This window comes from Pagrus pagrus, assembly GCF_965226575.1.
Source record: "Pagrus pagrus genome assembly, chromosome: 22".
In the NCBI taxonomy this organism is placed as follows: domain Eukaryota; kingdom Metazoa; phylum Chordata; class Actinopteri; order Spariformes; family Sparidae; genus Pagrus; species Pagrus pagrus.
Genome location: NC_140204.1, coordinates 1,316,273 through 1,333,927, shown reverse-complemented (window position 1 = coordinate 1,333,927; position 17,655 = coordinate 1,316,273). Strand labels below are relative to the sequence as shown.

The 17,655-nt window shown below is 44.3% G+C and overlaps 1 protein-coding gene across 1 annotated transcript; it reads left to right on the top strand.

Moving 5' to 3' along the window:
- Positions 1-6,594: 6,594 nt before the first annotated feature.
- LOC311252142 (uncharacterized protein) lies at positions 6,595-17,655 on the top strand. The gene is made up of 7 exons (XM_084345032.1): positions 6,595-6,723; positions 11,761-12,114; positions 12,196-12,297; positions 12,535-12,852; positions 15,348-15,674; positions 15,854-16,186; positions 16,636-17,655. Exons 1-7 carry the CDS (start codon positions 6,687-6,689, stop codon positions 16,656-16,658), a joined length of 1,494 nt encoding a protein of 497 aa, XP_084201158.1. The 5' UTR covers positions 6,595-6,686; the 3' UTR covers positions 16,659-17,655.

Here is a 17,655-nt window from a genome sequence, read left to right as displayed (position 1 = left end):
ACAACTTGTCTCCTAGACCCCATCCCAACTAGGCTGCTGAAAGAAACTTTACCTTTAATTAGCACATCTTTACTAGAAATGATCAACCTGTCTCTATTAACAGGATACGTACCACAATCCTTTAAACTAGCTGTAATTAGACCGCTCCTTAAAAAGCCTAATCTTGATCCAGAAACTTTAGCCAACTATAGACCTATATCCAACCTCCCTTTCCTCTCCAAGATCCTTGAGAAAGCAGTCGCCAACCAGCTATGTGACTTTCTTCATAAAAATAGTTTATATGAGGATTTTCAATCAGGTTTTAGAGCACATCATAGCACAGAGACGGCACTGGTGAAAGTTACAAATGACCTCCTAATCGCTTCTGACAAAGGACTTGTCTCTGTCCTGGTCTTACTAGATCTTAGTGCTGCATTTGATACCATTGATCATCACATTCTACTACAGAGACTGGAACACTTAATTGGCATTAAAGGACCCGCATTAAACTGGTTTAAGTCCTATTTATCGGATCGATTTCAGTTTGTACATGTTAATGATGAGTCATCCCTGTATACCAAGGTTAGTCATGGTGTTCCTCAAGGCTCCGTGCTTGGACCCATACTATTCACCTTATATATGCTCCCTCTAGGAAATATAATTCGGAAACACTCCATAAACTTTCATTGTTATGCAGATGATACACAGTTATACCTATCAATAAAGCCAAATGAAACTAATCAGCTTACTAAACTCCATGCATGTCTCAAGGACATCAAGACCTGGATGACCTGCAATTTTCTGCTGTTAAACTCAGATAAAACCGAAGTTATAGTACTTGGTCCTAAACACCTTAGAGATGCATTATCTAATGATATAGCGAGTTTGGATGGCACTAACTTGGCCTCCAGCACCACCGTCAGGAATCTGGGAGTTATCTTTGATCAAGATATGTCCTTCAACTCCCACATAAAACAAATTTCAAGGTCTGCATTTTTTCATCTACGTAACATTGCAAAAATCAGGCCCATCCTGTCTCAAAAAGACGCAGAAAAGCTAGTCCATGCATTTGTTACTTCCAGACTGGACTATTGTAATTCTCTATTATCAGGCTGCCCTAACAAGTCTCTAAAGAGTCTCCAGCTGGTCCAGAATGCTGCAGCACGTGTACTGACAGGAACTAAGAAAAGAGATCATATTACTCCTGTACTGGCCTCTCTGCACTGGCTCCCTGTAAAATCAAGAATAGAGTTTAAAATCCTTCTCCTCACTTACAAAGCTGTTAATGGTCAGGCACCATCATATCTCCAGGAGCTCATATTACCCTATCACCCAACTAGAGCATTACGCTCCCAGAACGCAGGATTACTTGTAGTTCCTACAGTCTCCAAAAGTAGAATGGGAGCCAGAGCCTTCAGTTATCAAGCTCCTCTTCTGTGGAACCATCTTCCTGTTTTGGTCCGGGAGGCGGACACCCTCTCTACCTTTAAGAGTAGACTTAAGACCTTCCTCTTCGATAGAGCTTATAGTTAGGGCTGGTCCAGGACAGGCCCAGGCCTGTCCTGGACCAGCTCTTAGTTATGCTGCTATAGGCCTAGTCCGGGGGACAATGACACACTGAGCTTCTCTCTCCTCCCCTCTCCTCTCCTCTCCATCTGTATACATTATGCCTGTATACATGCCCCATCTCTGCATGTCACTGACTTGCTTCTTCCCCGGAGTCCTTGTGCTTTCTAGTCCTACAGGCTCCCTTGGATCCTGGCCGCGCCCGGGTCGTGGATCGTGGATGCGCCCACTGCTATGGCCCTGCCTGATCGTGGATGCGCCTACTGCTATGGCCCTGCCTGATCGTGGATGCACCTACTGCCATGGCCCTGCCTGACACCCACCACTACTGTCGCTAATATTAGTCACATCTCTGTTACATACGTTCCACTACTATTATCGTACTGCATTGCTACATACCATCCTTGCCATTGATCATTACTACTGTTATCACTAGTAATCACATTTCCATGTGCATTTCATCATTATTGCTGTAATACATCTTTGTGTACTTTCACTCCTGTCAACCATCGCTTATAATTGGATACATTGTGATCTCGTTGATCTGCTCTGTACATGCGACATCTATTGCACGTCTGTCCGTCCTGGGAGAGGGATCCCTCCTCTGTGGCTCTCCCTGAGGTTTCTTCCGCATTTTTTCCCTGTTAAAAGGGCCTTTTTTTGGGGCAAGTTTTTCCTCACTCGAATCGAGGGTCGAAGGACAGAGGGTGTCGTCTCTGTACAGATTGTAAAGCCCTCTGAGGCAAACTGTGATTTGTGAATTTGGGCTATACAAATAAAATTTGATTTGATTTGATTTGATTTAAAAGACGTCCTCTGGGGAGCCAGAATGAAAGTTTTTTACACGTCTTTTCTGGACGTTGTATAGATGTTTATATATCGTTTATCGACTAATTCTGTCAGTGGACGTCCAGATCATAGCCAGTATGAACGTCTATTCTCAACTAATTCTGGATGTCAGTGGATGTCTAGATTATGGCCTGACTATTGACATGGCCAGGCCATGATCTGGACGTCCACTGACAGCCAGAATTAGTCGATAAACGATATGTAAACGTCTATACAATGTCCAGAAAAGATGTATGAAAAACGTTCATTCTGGCTCCACAGAGGACGTCTTTTTGACGTCTTGGATGTCCATAAATGATGTCTAAAAAACGTGATCTAGACCACTCTTTGCTCACTGGGTCACGCTTCACTTCAGGTCTGTAAATGTTAATGTATGTCATCAACAGGTTTTACATCACTAGAAAATTATCTACAAGCACAATTTTAGTCCTCACAACACCTCATTATGGAATAGCAGATACATTTTATCGAGGAATAAATCTTTTTTTTTATCAAAATTGTCTAGAGACAGGAGTGTTGTCAGTGCTGCACCTCTTGGATAACACCAGAAACATTGTCCCCTTTGAGACTCTCTGCTCTAAATATCACCTGAATGACAGAAGGCAGTATAATAATCTCATCAAAGCAATCCCTCAGTCTATTGTTGTGATGTCTTATAATTTGTGTACCAGTAATGTGAACCCAACACTTCCTTCACTTTTGGTCAATGGTCACAACATCACTGATCTTAAACTACCTAATGTCACAATCTGACGTACCTTGGTTAAAGAACTGAATCCATTCAAACAGAATATCAGCTCTACAGTTTTTCTCTAAAAGAGAAGTTGAAACTTCTTTAAGTTTCCCAATTCTCCAAAAGTGAGGGAAGTTCACTTTAATACCTTAACAGAGTATACCCCTCTTCTGAATTTATAAGGACTCGTTTTAATTTAGACCACAACAACTGCTCATTCTGTGACGAAGACACTGAAACAACTGAACATTTATTTTATGACTGTAAATGTGTTAAAAACCTTCTGGGAAGACAAAAGGAAATGTTTTGTATGGTACATCTGTGAAAGAGGCGTCCCGTGACCTGGCATCAACACTTTCATCATTCTCGGTACATTTTGTACAATCCCGCTTAGCCTGGAAAGATAGCCTTAAAATATATAGGAAGGCCCTCTGCAATGCCAGAGCAAGCTATTACTCGTCATTAATAGAGGAAAACAAAAACAACACCAGGTTTCTTTTCAGCACTGTAGCCAGGCTGACAGAAAGTCACAGCTCTACTGAACCATGTATTCCTACAACGCTCAGTAGTAATGACTTCATGAGCTTCTTTAATGATAAAATTTTAACTATTAGAGACAAAATCCATCATCGCTTGCCCTCAAATGGCACTATTGTATCTTTAAACACAGGAACCTCAGAAACAGTTGTAAATTCTGACTTATATTTAGACTGCTTCTCTCCCATCGACCTCCACCAACTAACTTCGATGGTTTCTTCATCTAGACCAACAACTTGTCTCCTAGACCCCATCCCAACTAGGTTGCTGAAAGAAACTTTACCTTTAATTAGCACATCTTTACTAGAAATGATCAACCTGTCTCTATTAACAGGATACGTACCACAATCCTTTAAACTAGCTGTAATTAGACCGCTCCTTAAAAAGCCTAATCTTGATCCAGAAGCTTTAGCCAACTATAGACCTATATCCAACCTCCCTTTCCTCTCCAAGATCCTTGAGAAAGCAGTCGCCAACCAGCTATGTGACTTTCTTCATAAAAATAGTTTATATGAGGATTTTCAATCAGGTTTTAGAGCACATCATAGCACAGAGACTGCACTGGTGAAAGTTACAAATGACCTCCTAATCGCTTCTGACAAAGGACTTGTCTCTGTCCTGGTCTTACTAGATCTTAGTGCTGCATTTGATACCATTGATCATCACATTCTACTACAGAGACTGGAACACTTAATTGGCATTAAAGGACCCGCATTAAACTGGTTTAAGTCCTATTTATCGGATCGATTTCAGTTTGTACATGTTAACGATGAGTCATCCCTGTATACCAAGGTTAGTCATGGTGTTCCTCAAGGCTCCGTGCTTGGACCCATACTATTCACCTTATATATGCTCCCTCTAGGAAATATAATTCGGAAACACTCCGTAAACTTTCATTGTTATGCAGATGATACACAGTTATACCTATCAGTAAAGCCAAATGAAACTAATCAGCTTACTAAACTCCATGCATGTCTCAAGGACATTAAGACCTGGATGACCTGCAATTTTCTGCTGTTAAACTCAGATAAAACCGAAGTTATAGTACTTGGTCCTAAACACCTTAGAGATGCATTATCTAATGATATAGCGAGTTTGGATGGCATTAACTTGGCCTCCAGCACCACCGTCAGGAATCTGGGAGTTATCTTTGATCAAGATATGTCCTTCAACTCCCACATAAAACAAATTTCAAGGTCTGCATTTTTTCATCTACGTAACATTGCAAAAATCAGGCCCATCCTGTCTCAAAAAGACGCAGAAAAGCTAGTCCATGCATTTGTTACTTCCAGACTGGACTACTGTAATTCTCTATTATCAGGCTGCCCTAACAAGTCTCTAAAGAGTCTCCAGCTGGTCCAGAATGCTGCAGCACGTGTACTGACAGGAACTAAGAAAAGAGATCATATTACTCCTGTATTGGCCTCTCTGCACTGGCTCCCTGTAAAATCAAGAATAGAGTTTAAAATCCTTCTCCTCACTTACAAAGCTGTTAATGGTCAGGCACCATCATATCTCCAGGAGCTCATACTACCCTATCACCCAACTAGAGCATTACGCTCCCAGAACGCAGGATTACTTGTAGTTCCTAAAGTCTCCAAAAGTAGAATGGGAGCCAGAGCCTTCAGCTATCAAGCTCCTCTTCTGTGGAACCATCTTCCTGTTTTGGTCCGGGAGGCGGACACCCTCTCTACCTTTAAGAGTAGACTTAAGACCTTCCTCTTCGATAGAGCTTATAGTTAGGGCTGGTCCAGGACAGGCCCAGGCCTGTCCTGGACGAGCTCTTAGTTATGCTGCTATAGGCCTAGTCCGGGGGACAATGACACACTGAGCTTCTCTCTCCTCCCCTCTCCTCTCCTCTCCATCTGTATACATTATGCCTGTATACATGCCCCATCTCTGCATGTCACTGACTTACTTCTTCCCCGGAGTCCTTGTGCTTTCTAGTCCTACAGGCTCCCTTGGATCCTGGCCGCGCCCGGGTCGTGGATCGTGGATGCGCCCACTGCTATGGCCCTGCCTGATCGTGGATGCGCCCACTGCTATGGCCCTGCCTGATCGTGGATGCGCCCACTGCTATGGCCCTGCCTGATCGTGGATGCGCCTACTGCTATGGCCCTGCCTGATCGTGGATGCGCCTACTGCCATGACCCTGCCTAACACCCACACTACTGATGCTAATATTAGTCACATCTCTGTTACATACGTTACACTACTATTATCGTACTGCATTACTACATACCATCCTTACCATTAATCACTACTACTGTTATCACTAGTAATCACATTTCCATGTGCATTTCATCATTATTGCTGTAATACATCTTTATGTACTTTCACTCCTGTCAACCATCGCTTATAATTGAATACATTGTGATCTCGTTGATCTGCTCTGTACATGCGACATCTATTGCACGTCTGTCCGTCCTGGGAGAGGGATCCCTCCTCTGTGGCTCTCCCTGAGGTTTCTTCTGCATTTTTTTCCCTGTTAAAAGGGCTTTTTTTTGGGGCAAGTTTTTCCTCACTCAAATCGAGGGTCGAAGGACAGAGGGTGTCGTCTCTGTACAGATTGTAAAGCCCTCTGAGGCAAACTGTGATTTGTGAATTTGGGCTATACAAATAAAATTTGATTTGATTTGATTTGATTTTGTATTCATAAAAATAGATGCATGAAATCAAGACCTCATTTCTGTTGCCCATAAAGAACTATGTCATTATTTTTGCCTTTATGTGCCTTGTGTATTCTGTATTGCAATGTACCATGCCAATATGTTGTGTGCAATTATTGTTCAATAAAAAAAAACAAATCCCTGGTGGGCCTCACAGGAAGCGTCACAGGAAGCAGCATTCAGCAGCTGCTTCACTGGAAACAGCTCAAAGTGAAAGTGAAGTTCTGTCCTGGTGTCAGTGGACGGTCAGCAGGAGGACAGTGATGACTGGCTGTGAGCTGATGTCCTCCATGTGTCTCTGAAGTGAAGCTCATTAAAGAGGACTTTGTGCTGGTTGTAGTTGTGACAGGAAGATGAAGATGTTTGTGGTGTTTGTGATCCTCGTGCACGGTAAGATAACCTTCCTCCCTCTGATCTGATCATCACCTCAGTCCACCGTCGTGTCTTTAACCCTTGTGTCCTCCTCAAATTTACTACCCTCCGGACACCTTTGTGGCAAAAATGCCTCATTGTCTTCCATTCAAACCACATTTTTTAATCTCACTGCCATTACAGTATAAAACCATGCATCATCTAATGTCAGCATTTCATTTTGAAGAAAAGTAGTGATATCTGACATTTTTACTGTATTCCACCAGATTCAACCATTTTCCCATTGTAGGCTGATTCATGAAAGTCTTGTATTTTTGCCAGTTATATTATGGAGCCATGTGACTACCAGGGGTACCAAGAGTTGTTTTGTGTGTGTGTGAAATAATTTTTAAATCAACATCTGATTCATCAATGTGAACATTTATTGTGTAAACTGCAACAACTTTGAAAACTTCAATAACAAAAGAGAACAGTGTTAATTTAGAACTGGAGGAAGGAGATCAGAGTCGGCTCAGAGTTCAAACAGGGTTTAGTCTTGTACAAGAGGAGCATTCACAGAGCAACACGCAGGTCAGTTACTAAGTGAAGACTCAATATCAGAAGAGCAAGGCTTAGCTTATATCTGTCTCTGTGGGTGTGTTTTCACTCTGACAGCTGCTCATTCATGCCCTCCTGCAGAGAAGAGAGTGTTTACCTTCAGTGATTACTCAGTACCTTAAATATAGGTCATAAAACAACACAAAACAAGTCATAAAGAAAGCATGAAGTACAAAATTCTCATCACAAACACAACAGAACATAAAATATGAAACAGAAATATCCAGGCTTTGAATATGTGACGCGTGTGTGTGTGTGTGTGTGTGTGTGTGTGTGTGTTTGAGATAAACAGATAAGTGGATTGAGAGAGGGTGTGTTTGTGTATGTGTGTTTGAGATAAACAGATAAATTGATTGAGTGTGTGTGTGTCATTTCCAGCAGCAGGTCCTGCAGCATGTGACCTGATGCTCTCTATAAATGCACCTGTTACACTCGGTGCAGGTGGTAGAAGGCCTCTTTTTCAGGCCTGTGCACAACCAGCGCACACCTCTCCTTCTGGTCGAGCTGGTGACAGCATTGGCGATGGCGGTGTCGGTGGTTTCTCATTTTGTCATTTGCAAAATTAGCTGGATTGTGTCAGGAGTGAAGAAAAGGGTCAAAAGAGGATGACACATCGAGCTTGGAGATGACTCGTTCCTTCCAATCCGGGGGAATTGAGGAATTTCCAAAATCAAACTCCAGATTGCTTCCTTCTGTGTTCTGTGCATTGGTAGTGGAGACATTGTGAGTCAGAATCTGGGGCGATGCAGAGAGTAATGATGCTCAATGGCTGAAGTGTGATGTTCTGGTCAGACTCATTAGTGATCACGATGGGAAGGTGTGGTGCGTGACTGGGCAGGGCAACAAGACAATTCCTTACACACAAACCTCCGGGCAGTGGAGTGGATGGCTGTTCGATGAGGGCACACTTGCCAGCTGATGGTAGATTTCCACGGACAGAACCCTTAATGACCATGGTGCAGCCTGCTGGAACTTTAAGTGGAGATTTACTTGCCAGTCTCACCGCTCCATTGTGGGCCCCTTGGGTCTGCTGATGCCGCAGCTGTAACAAATTGAGGACAGCGCTGTAGCCATGCCAGGATGGTCTGTAGCTGGCACACTCACCTCCCAGGTGTTGCTCATAAAGTGGCTCCAGTGTGTTCATCCCAATCAGGACTTGGGAATGGAATCCTGGCCTGACGTCTGGAACCACTAGGACCAGGGTACACACATCCATATCCGCACCAATGAACTCTTTTGAGAATGTAATCGTCGTTTCAGTATAGCCCAAATATGGTACTTCTTGCCCAGCAGCACCCTCTACTTGTAGCAAGTCGCACAGTGGCTTGACAGGATGGTGTGAGAAACGTTGATTGTAGATGGAGATGGGTATTGTCGTTACCTGTGATCCGGTATCCAGCAATCATGAAAAATTTTGACCAGCTATGCTCACCTGGCCAGTGCACTTGGACCCAATTAACCCTCTTGGCAGGCGAACAGCCTCGGTGGGAGAGGAATGTGACTGGTCCATCCACTTCACTGGCATTTGCTTGGTCCTCAGCAGTTCCTGTTTGCCCCTCAACAGGAACCCGATCTAGTTTAAAGACGAGACGTCGCGAGAGCTTGATCTTGACCACTTCCTCTGTTTCTCTGCGAACTGTTTCTTTTTCATAGCCACAAGCGAGGGGTTTGGATCATTGTCACAATTGGGTCTTATGTGTCCATCTTCTCCACAATTATAACAATAACCTGGCTTTAGTCCAGATGGCTGGGTCTTGTGAGAGGGACGGGATGTAGCTTTGCTGGATTTCATGCTTTCACTGAGTCGGCTGACGCGAGTGGGGTTGGATGAAGTGGACTGCTTTCGATTGGACTGAGCGGTAAGGGACACCAGCTGCTCTTGGATGTGGGCAAGCTGCTGGGTGAGCTGCTGAGTGATGGTAGTCAGTGCGTCCACTTTATCCTCTTCTGGGGTTGCAGAGACGTATTGGGCATGCACCCCGGCTCTAGCTTTTGAGCCGAGGTGCTGCTTCATACGCTAAACCTTTGCAGCCCCTCGATCTTCCTCTGTCCTGAGCAATAGCAACAACTCAGCAAAAGATGGGGGATGAGACTTGCGCTGCTTGAGCTGGAGTTCTGATATAAGCGTGTTGTCCCAGCAGCCATGACAAAATTGATATAACAGGTGTCGATCCAGTTCGGTGGCCCAGACTACTCCCCTCTTCACGGCCAAGTTTAGCGCAACCTGCAGATGTTGCAAGTATGCAGAGGGATTTTCACCAGCATCCTGGAACAGCTCCATAAACTTGGCGTATCATCTTGTACCGTTCCGTACGCGGAGTCAAGAATCTGCAGGTAAGTCATTGGTGGCGTCTCTGGCTTGAGATGCCTTACCATATCCGCTGGTGGTGGGAACAAACTTTCCAGTATCTTCCTGGAGCGTTGCAGGTCTGAAACGGCAGGATCTTTCAACAAGAGCTCATCCTCAGATCACCAGGCGTCATAATCAGATTCATGCTGTGGTCTTGGGACGCGACACGAAAATGACCGGAGACTCAATGTAGACAGGTGGATTGCATTGTCATCACTTTTCCCAATGTGTTCGACAACATACTGTTGTATTTCTGGTGGATTAAGGTCAGGCAGAGACATTGGAGAAAATGAAGACCTTGCTACGCCCTGGGCATTGAAGGTTGGAGGGATTTGTGGCACCTCATCCCTTGAATTTTGTGCCATAGCTGTAGTGCCTTGACGTGAACTGGAGATGGCAGCATTGGGCAACGGTACAGAGGTAGCTGTACTCGGGGCAGGCGCCCCCGCTTCCTCATTGAGATCTGGACAAGTCTTCATTTCTGGGGACATTGCTCGGTGACAGACTGGCCCAGTAGAGACATTAACCCCTTCAGGACTTCAGCGTAGTCCTGTCCTGTGAGTGTCAGTTCGCCCACATACTTCTTTGTTTTTAACTCTCCGAAAAAATCAGCGCAAATAGCGGAAAGTTCTTGAATATCATAAGTCACTTTTTCGGTCTGGCAAATGTACGTGTGTGGCAAAATTCGACCAAAACGTTACCCTACTCGAATTCAACAACAATCGTGTCCTGGAAAACGCCAGGCTCAGTTATAACTGCGATGCTAGCGGCCTTGCCATACTGCTTCAAAAATGTAACCACTTCATCATCTGTGTCATCGATATTTGATCAAAACAGCATTTGGAATTCGTCCAAAATGTCCATATTTGCAATGAAAATCAAATCTATTATTATGATTTACTCAGCTCTGTACTCCCTCCTGGCTAGCTCGCCACAAATTATGTAGCACCTGTGTCACACTAATTTAACACTAAGGCTCATATACACAGTATTAATGGACTACTTAGCATTGTAAAGATAATGTGTAACAGTAAAATACAACAATAGGTTAGTGACCAGAAGGCTGAAGTACGACCAAAGGAGGGAGCAGACAGAGACTGAGTTTTGCTGGTAGATGGTACCATGTATTTTTAGCAAAATAGTGAAATGACAACCCACAACAATAAAAGTGCGATTATATACAGTAAAACGACAGATCTGGCTAAGGACAGACAATTAAGATAAGTTAACCTTCTTTCAACCATTTGCATATGCACAATCAGATAATCGAGATTCAGAATCAGATTCATAAACAGACAAATGTGAGTCAGCGATGCAAAACCCTCCCAAATGCTTGGTTCGCTGTGAAGGGGAAGGTGTGTGTGTGTGGTGGGCAGTGGCTGAGCGAGTGGGGTGACAGTTCTTTTCCGGGCTACAAGGAGCCCCCTACCCCCCCTCTGCGTACCACACATACATTCGGCCGCCGCGGTCCCGGCACGACAGTTGCGACACGGTAAGGGCTCCTATAAGTCAACACACATTATTTAAGCGCTGCTCATGATTAAAATAAACAGGCGAAACATAGTTTGAACCAACCTGTAGCTCGTCTCTCATGCAGCTTCCCCACTGCTCTCTCTCTGAGACTGAACCACAGCGGCTCAATACTAAAACGTGGTTGGTCGCGCCGACCCACATGACCCCGTGACGTCACCGCCAACGTCAACGCTGATTGGCCCAGGTGAACCAGATGACCATCCCGCGAGATTTGGGCATAATACCGCAAAAGTTGGGAATAATACCGCGAGAGTTGAGAAGTAGATACCCCGTGAGTGAGGGAATTTATCACCCCGGGTACACACATAGTCACACTGTCCTCACTTCTGGTCTTCAGGATTAGATCCCTGCAGCTCGCTCACACTCTGATGGCTTCTGTTAACAGACGTGATGATGATGCTTTGCTGACAGCAGCGTCACATGTGGATGTAGATGTTGGCCTTCATTCACACAGAGTCTGAGTTGAGCTTCAGCAGCACAGTTTACAGGCTGCACACACTGCAGAGGACCACATTCACTCATCACATGAAATAAGGCTGCTGTCATTGACCCTCTCTGTCTGTGTGACCTCACAGTTTCCCAGCATGCCTCAGCTGTGGAGCTGTATGAGGGGGACCCGTTTGTCCTGCTGCCCTGTGACTTTCCCACGGATGAACTGGACGAGCCCTCAGTGGTGTGGAGCCGCTACGATCTGGATCCTTCAACCGTCCACCAGCGTCAGCAGGAAGGTGACCAACTTAAAGACCAAAACCAGCTTTATAGCGGCCGAACATCCATGAAGACTGACGCTCTGGAAACTGGAGACCTCAGCCTCCATCTGACAGACCTCCACCTCTCTGACAGCGGCTCCTACACCTGCACCGTCAGAGGGGTCAGCTGGGGGAGACAGAGAGAACTGAGAGTGACGAGCATACAGCTGCAGGTCAAAGGTCAGCAACTAACCCTAAAACCTACTATAGATACAGGTCAGAGGTCAGAGGTCATGTTCTTTATGTTTCTGGTTCCCACAGGACGATTCCCATCCTGGGCCACAGCTCTCCTGGTTCTCCTGGTTGTTGGACTTCTTGTTTCTGGAGCTCTTTTACTACATTTTAGGCACTATTTCATGTCAGGTATGTCACTACTACTACACTACCCATCATGCACATGGGCAGCATCTTTACTCTGGTAGCTCCCTGACTGTTGAGACAGACTCAACAACTGTCAACAGTGAGGTCTGGGATTACAAGAGAAGGATGAGACAGTGAGGTCTGGGATTATAAGAGAAGGATGAGACAGTGAGGTCCTGTTACCATCACAGTTCTTGCTGCTGTCTGTACAGCTGATGTTGTGGTTTGTTGTCCTCTCAGACTACCAGGTGAAGGTGGATTCAGGGGCGGAGTCTGTCCAGCTGCCCTGCAAAACCAGAGTTCACCTGCCTGAAGACGCTAAAGTGGAGTGGAGGGACAGAGACAACAGGAAGGTCCATGTGTATCAGAACGGCTCTGACCAGCCTGAAGAACAGCACATTGTTTACAGAGGTCGAACAGAGATGAAGAGAAACGTGCTGAAAACTGGAGACCTCAGTCTGACCCTGAAATACCCCACAGGCACAGACACCTACACCTGCACCGTCTACAGGGAGGAACACATCCTGATGAAGAAACAAGTGCTGCTGCAGGTCAAAGGTCAGTACTGTAGATACAGGTCAGTACTGTAATATCCTAAGAGAAGGATGAGACAGTGAGGTCTGGGATTATAAGAGAAGATGAGACAGTGAGGTCCTATTACCATCACAGTTCCTGCTGCTGTCTGGACAGTAGAGCCCGACTGATATATCGGCCAATATTATTTTCCAAACTATCGGTATCAGCATTCATAATGGCCAATAAATAAATATTTAAAAAATAAAATAAGAACGGACGAAACACCCTTCAACCATGTTATGAGTGTTGCGTAGTTTTTCCACCAGAGGACACTCTACAACGTCCCTGTTGGCAACACTCGTGTTTAGAACGCCACAAACCTACAACCAGCTGATTCAGCCAGAGTCGGGCAGAGCGAACCAGTTATCCACGACTGAGATCATTGGTGAAGTGTGTTCAAGTTGGCAATTGTCACGAGAAATACACTGCTTGATTAACAATTAAAAGAACATCCCCATCAGTTCTCTTAACTTTTACAAAATATGCGTCTACCATGTCCAGTTTTGCTGCTGTTAGGTGAGCCGAGAGTGAAACTGACTTAGCTGGTAATTTTGATGTTCCTCTGTTCTGTTGTGACAATAAAACAAAATTTTAAACTGCATTATCATATTATTTCAGTGAGGACTCATAAACAACTACAAATAACTAATGTTACGGAAATCTGTATATGTTTTGTTACGCGTTTCTGGATTATTATTTTTATATTTACAGTACAGACCAAAAGTTTGGACACACCTTCTCATTCAATGAGTTTCCTTTCTTTTCATGACTATTGACATTGTAGATTCACACTGAAGGCATCAAAACTATGAATTAACACATGTGGAAATATGTACTTAACAAAAAAGTGTAAAACAACTGAAAATACGCCTTATATTCTAGTTTCTTCAAAGTAGCCACCTTATGCTCTGATTACTGCTTTGCACACACTCTGCATTCTCTTGATGAGCTTCAAGAGGTAGTCACCTGAAATGGTTTTCACTTCACAGGTGTGCCCTGTCAGGTTTAATAAGTGGGATTTCTTGCCTTATAAATGGGGTTGGGACCATCAGTTGTGTTGTGCAGAAGTCAGGTGGATACACAGCTGATAGTCCTACTGAATAGACTGTTAGAATTTGTATTATGGCAAGAAAAAAGCAGCTAAGTAAAGAAAAACGAGTGGCCATCATTACTTTAAGAAATGAAGGTCAGTCAGTCCGAAAAATTGGGAAAACTTTGAAAGTGTCCCCAAGTGCAGTCGCAAAAACCATCAAGCGCTACAAAGAAACTGGCTCACATGAGGACCGCCCCAGGAAAGGAAGACCAAGAGTCACCTCTGCTGCGGAGGATAAGTTCATCCGAGTCACCAGCCTCAGAAATCGCAGGTTAACAGCAGCTCAGATTAGAGACCAGGTCAATGCCACACAGAGTTCTAGCAGCAGACACATCTCTAGAACAACTGTTAAGAGGAGACTGTGTGAATCAGGCCTTCATGGTAGAATAGCTGCTAGGAAACCACTGCTAAGGACAGGCAACAAGCAGAAGAGACTTGTTTGGGCTAAAGAACACAAGGAATGGACATTAGACCAGTGGAAATCTGTGCTTTGGTCTGATGAGTCCAAATTTGAGATCTTTGGTTCCAACCACCGTGTCTTTGTGCGACGCAGAAAAGGTGAACGGATGGACTCTACATGCCTGGTTCCCACCGTGAAGCATGGAGGAGGAGGTGTGATGGTGTGGGGGTGCTTTGCTGGTGACACTGTTGGGGATTTATTCAAAATTGAAGGCATACTGAACCAGCATGGCTACCACAGCATCTTGCAGCGGCATGCTATTCCATCCGGTTTGCGTTTAGTTGGACCATCATTTATTTTTCAACAGGACAATGACCCCAAACACACCTCCAGGCTGTGTAAGGGCTATTTGACCAAGAAGGAGAGTGATGGGGTGCTGCGCCAGATGACCTGGCCTCCACAGTCACCGGACCTGAACCCAATCGAGATGGTTTGGGGTGAGCTGGACCGCAGAGTGAAGGCAAAAGGGCCAACAAGTGCTAAGCATCTCTGGGAACTCCTTCAAGACTGTTGGAAGACCATTTCAGGTGACTACCTCTTGAAGCTCATCAAGAGAATGCCAAGAGTGTGTGAAGCAGTAATCAAAGCAAAAGGTGGCTACTTTGAAGAACCTAGAATATAAGACATATTTTCAGTTGTTTCACACTTTTTTGTTAAGTATATAATTCCACGTGTTAATTCATAGTTTTGATGCCTTCAGTGTGAATCTACAATTTTCATAGTCATGAAAATAAAGAAAACTCTTTGAATGAGAAGGTGTGTCCAAACTTTTGGTCTGTACTGTATATATATATATTTATCGGCCGATATATCGGAATATCGGATTTTTAAATCACCAAATATTTGTATCGGTATCAGCCTTAAAAATCCTTTATCGGTCGGGCTCTACTGTACAGCTGATGTTGTGGTTTGTTGTCCTCTCAGTCGACCAGGTGGAGGTGGATTCATGGGCGGAGTCTGTCCAGCTGCCCTGCAAAACCACAGTTCACCTGCCTGAAGACGCTAAAGTGGAGTGGAGGGACAGAGATGAATGGAAGGTCCATGTGTATCAGAACGGCTCTGACCAGCCTGAAGAACATCACGTATATTACAGAGGTCGAACAGAGATGAAGAGAAACCTGCTGAAAACTGGAGACCTCAGTCTGACCCTGAAATACCTCACAGACAGAGACAGAGACATCTACACCTGCACCGTCTACAACAGTGAGGAACACATCCTGATGAAGAAACAAGTGGAGCTGCAGGTCAGAGGTCAGTACTGTAGATACAGGTCAGAGGTCAGTACTGTAGATACAGGTCAGTACTGTAGATACAGGTCAGAGGTCAGTACTGTCATATCCTAAGAAATGGATGAGACAGTGAGGTCCTGTTACCATCACAGTTCCTGCTGCTGTCTGTACAGCTGATGTTGTGCTTTGTTGTCCTCTCAGCCTGTCAGGTGGAGGTGGAGGAGGGGGAGGAGTCTGTCCAGCTGCCCTTCAGAACAACACCTGACCTGCCTGAGGACGCTACAGTGGAGTGGAGACCCTATGAATCCTTAATCAGGACAGCCCTCCTGTATCAGAAGAAATCTAACCAACCTGAAGACCAGGACCAGGTTTTCCAAGAACGAACAGAGATGAAGAAAGACCTGCTGAAGACTGGAGACCTCAGTCTGATCCTGAAAGACCCCAAAGAGGCAGACACAGGAACATACTGGTGTGTAGTCATCAACAAGGACAAAAACATCCTGAGAGAGAAAACAGTGAAGCTCAAAGTCAAAGGTCAGTATGAAGATACAGAACAGAGGACTGTGTGTCTGTCTCTGGTTGGCTGCTTGTCTCTGGTTGGCTGCTTGTCTCTGGTTGGTTGCTTGTCTCTTGTTGGCTGCTTGTCTCTGGTTTGCTGCTTGTCTGTGGTTGGCTGCTTGTCTCTGGTTGGCTGCTTGTCTCTGGTTGGTTGCTTGTCTCTGGTTGGCTGCTTGTCTCTAGTTGGCTGCTTGTCTCTGGTTGGCTGCTTGTCTCTGGTTGGTTGCTTGTCTCTGGTTTGCTGCTTGTCTGTGGTTGGCTGCTTGTCTCTGGTTGGCTGCTTGTCTCTGGTTGGCTGTTTGTCTCTGGTTGGTTGCTTGTCTCTGGTTGGCTGCTTGTCTCTGGTTGGTTGCTTGTCTCTGGTTGCCTGCTTGTCTCTGGTTGGTTGCTTGTCTCTGTCTAACTGTCCTCTGTCTCCTTTGCAGGGAGAATTCAGATCAAAGATTAAACAGTGGACATCAGGAACAGAAGCAGCTCCACTGATCCGACTCCTCTGATGGCTGATCAATATGTCTGATCGGTCTGTTGGTCAATCGTTGATTATTGATCTGATGTGATCATGCAGGACGTTCATGTAGATGCACCATAATTCAGGGTTGTATCTCACAGTAACTAACTAATACTCATCATACTAGTAACTAATCTCATCATGTCGACTTCATTCTTTAACAATCCTGATGTTTTGTCTCATAATCGTCACATTTAATCTCATAATTTAACTTCATGTCTCTTAGTTATAACTTTTGATTCTCAGTATTTTGATTTGCCATTAAAACATTTGTTTTAATCAAGCTCAGATATCAGATGAAGATTCCTGTCAGCCAATCAGAGTTAATCACTGATGTTCTCGTAAACAACCACCAGAGGGCGACATGACTCCAGCAGGATTATTACCTCTGCCAGCGTTTAGTTTTCAGTACTGCACTACAGTACAGTTTACAGGTATTTGTACTTTACTTGAGTATTTCCATGTTCTGCAGATACTTTTTACTCCACTACATTTATTGAAAACACTGTTTAAGTTACTAGTTACTTTACAGATTACATGCTGCGTCAGAGCTGAATCAGCACTTTTTTTTACATTTATTTGATGAACAGTCAGATTAAAAACAAATCTTATACACCATTAAATACTCTGTCTGTGTGACTTTAACATTCACCAAAGTAATATTTAAACTCCATATTATTGAGAATAATAAACAAGATGTCTGCCAAGCAGGCTACAGCACTTTATTAAAAAAGATAATAAACCATAAAAAGTAAGAAAATAAAATACATTAATGATTAAAAAGTCACATCTCATGATGTTAAACACCTGCAGCTGAACAATCACATGTTCCTCTTTATGATAAATGACATTTTATAATAATAATAACATGTTTAAACCTCCTGATGGAAACAGTGTCAGATATAAATATAAACATGTGAGCCAGACTCCACCTGTG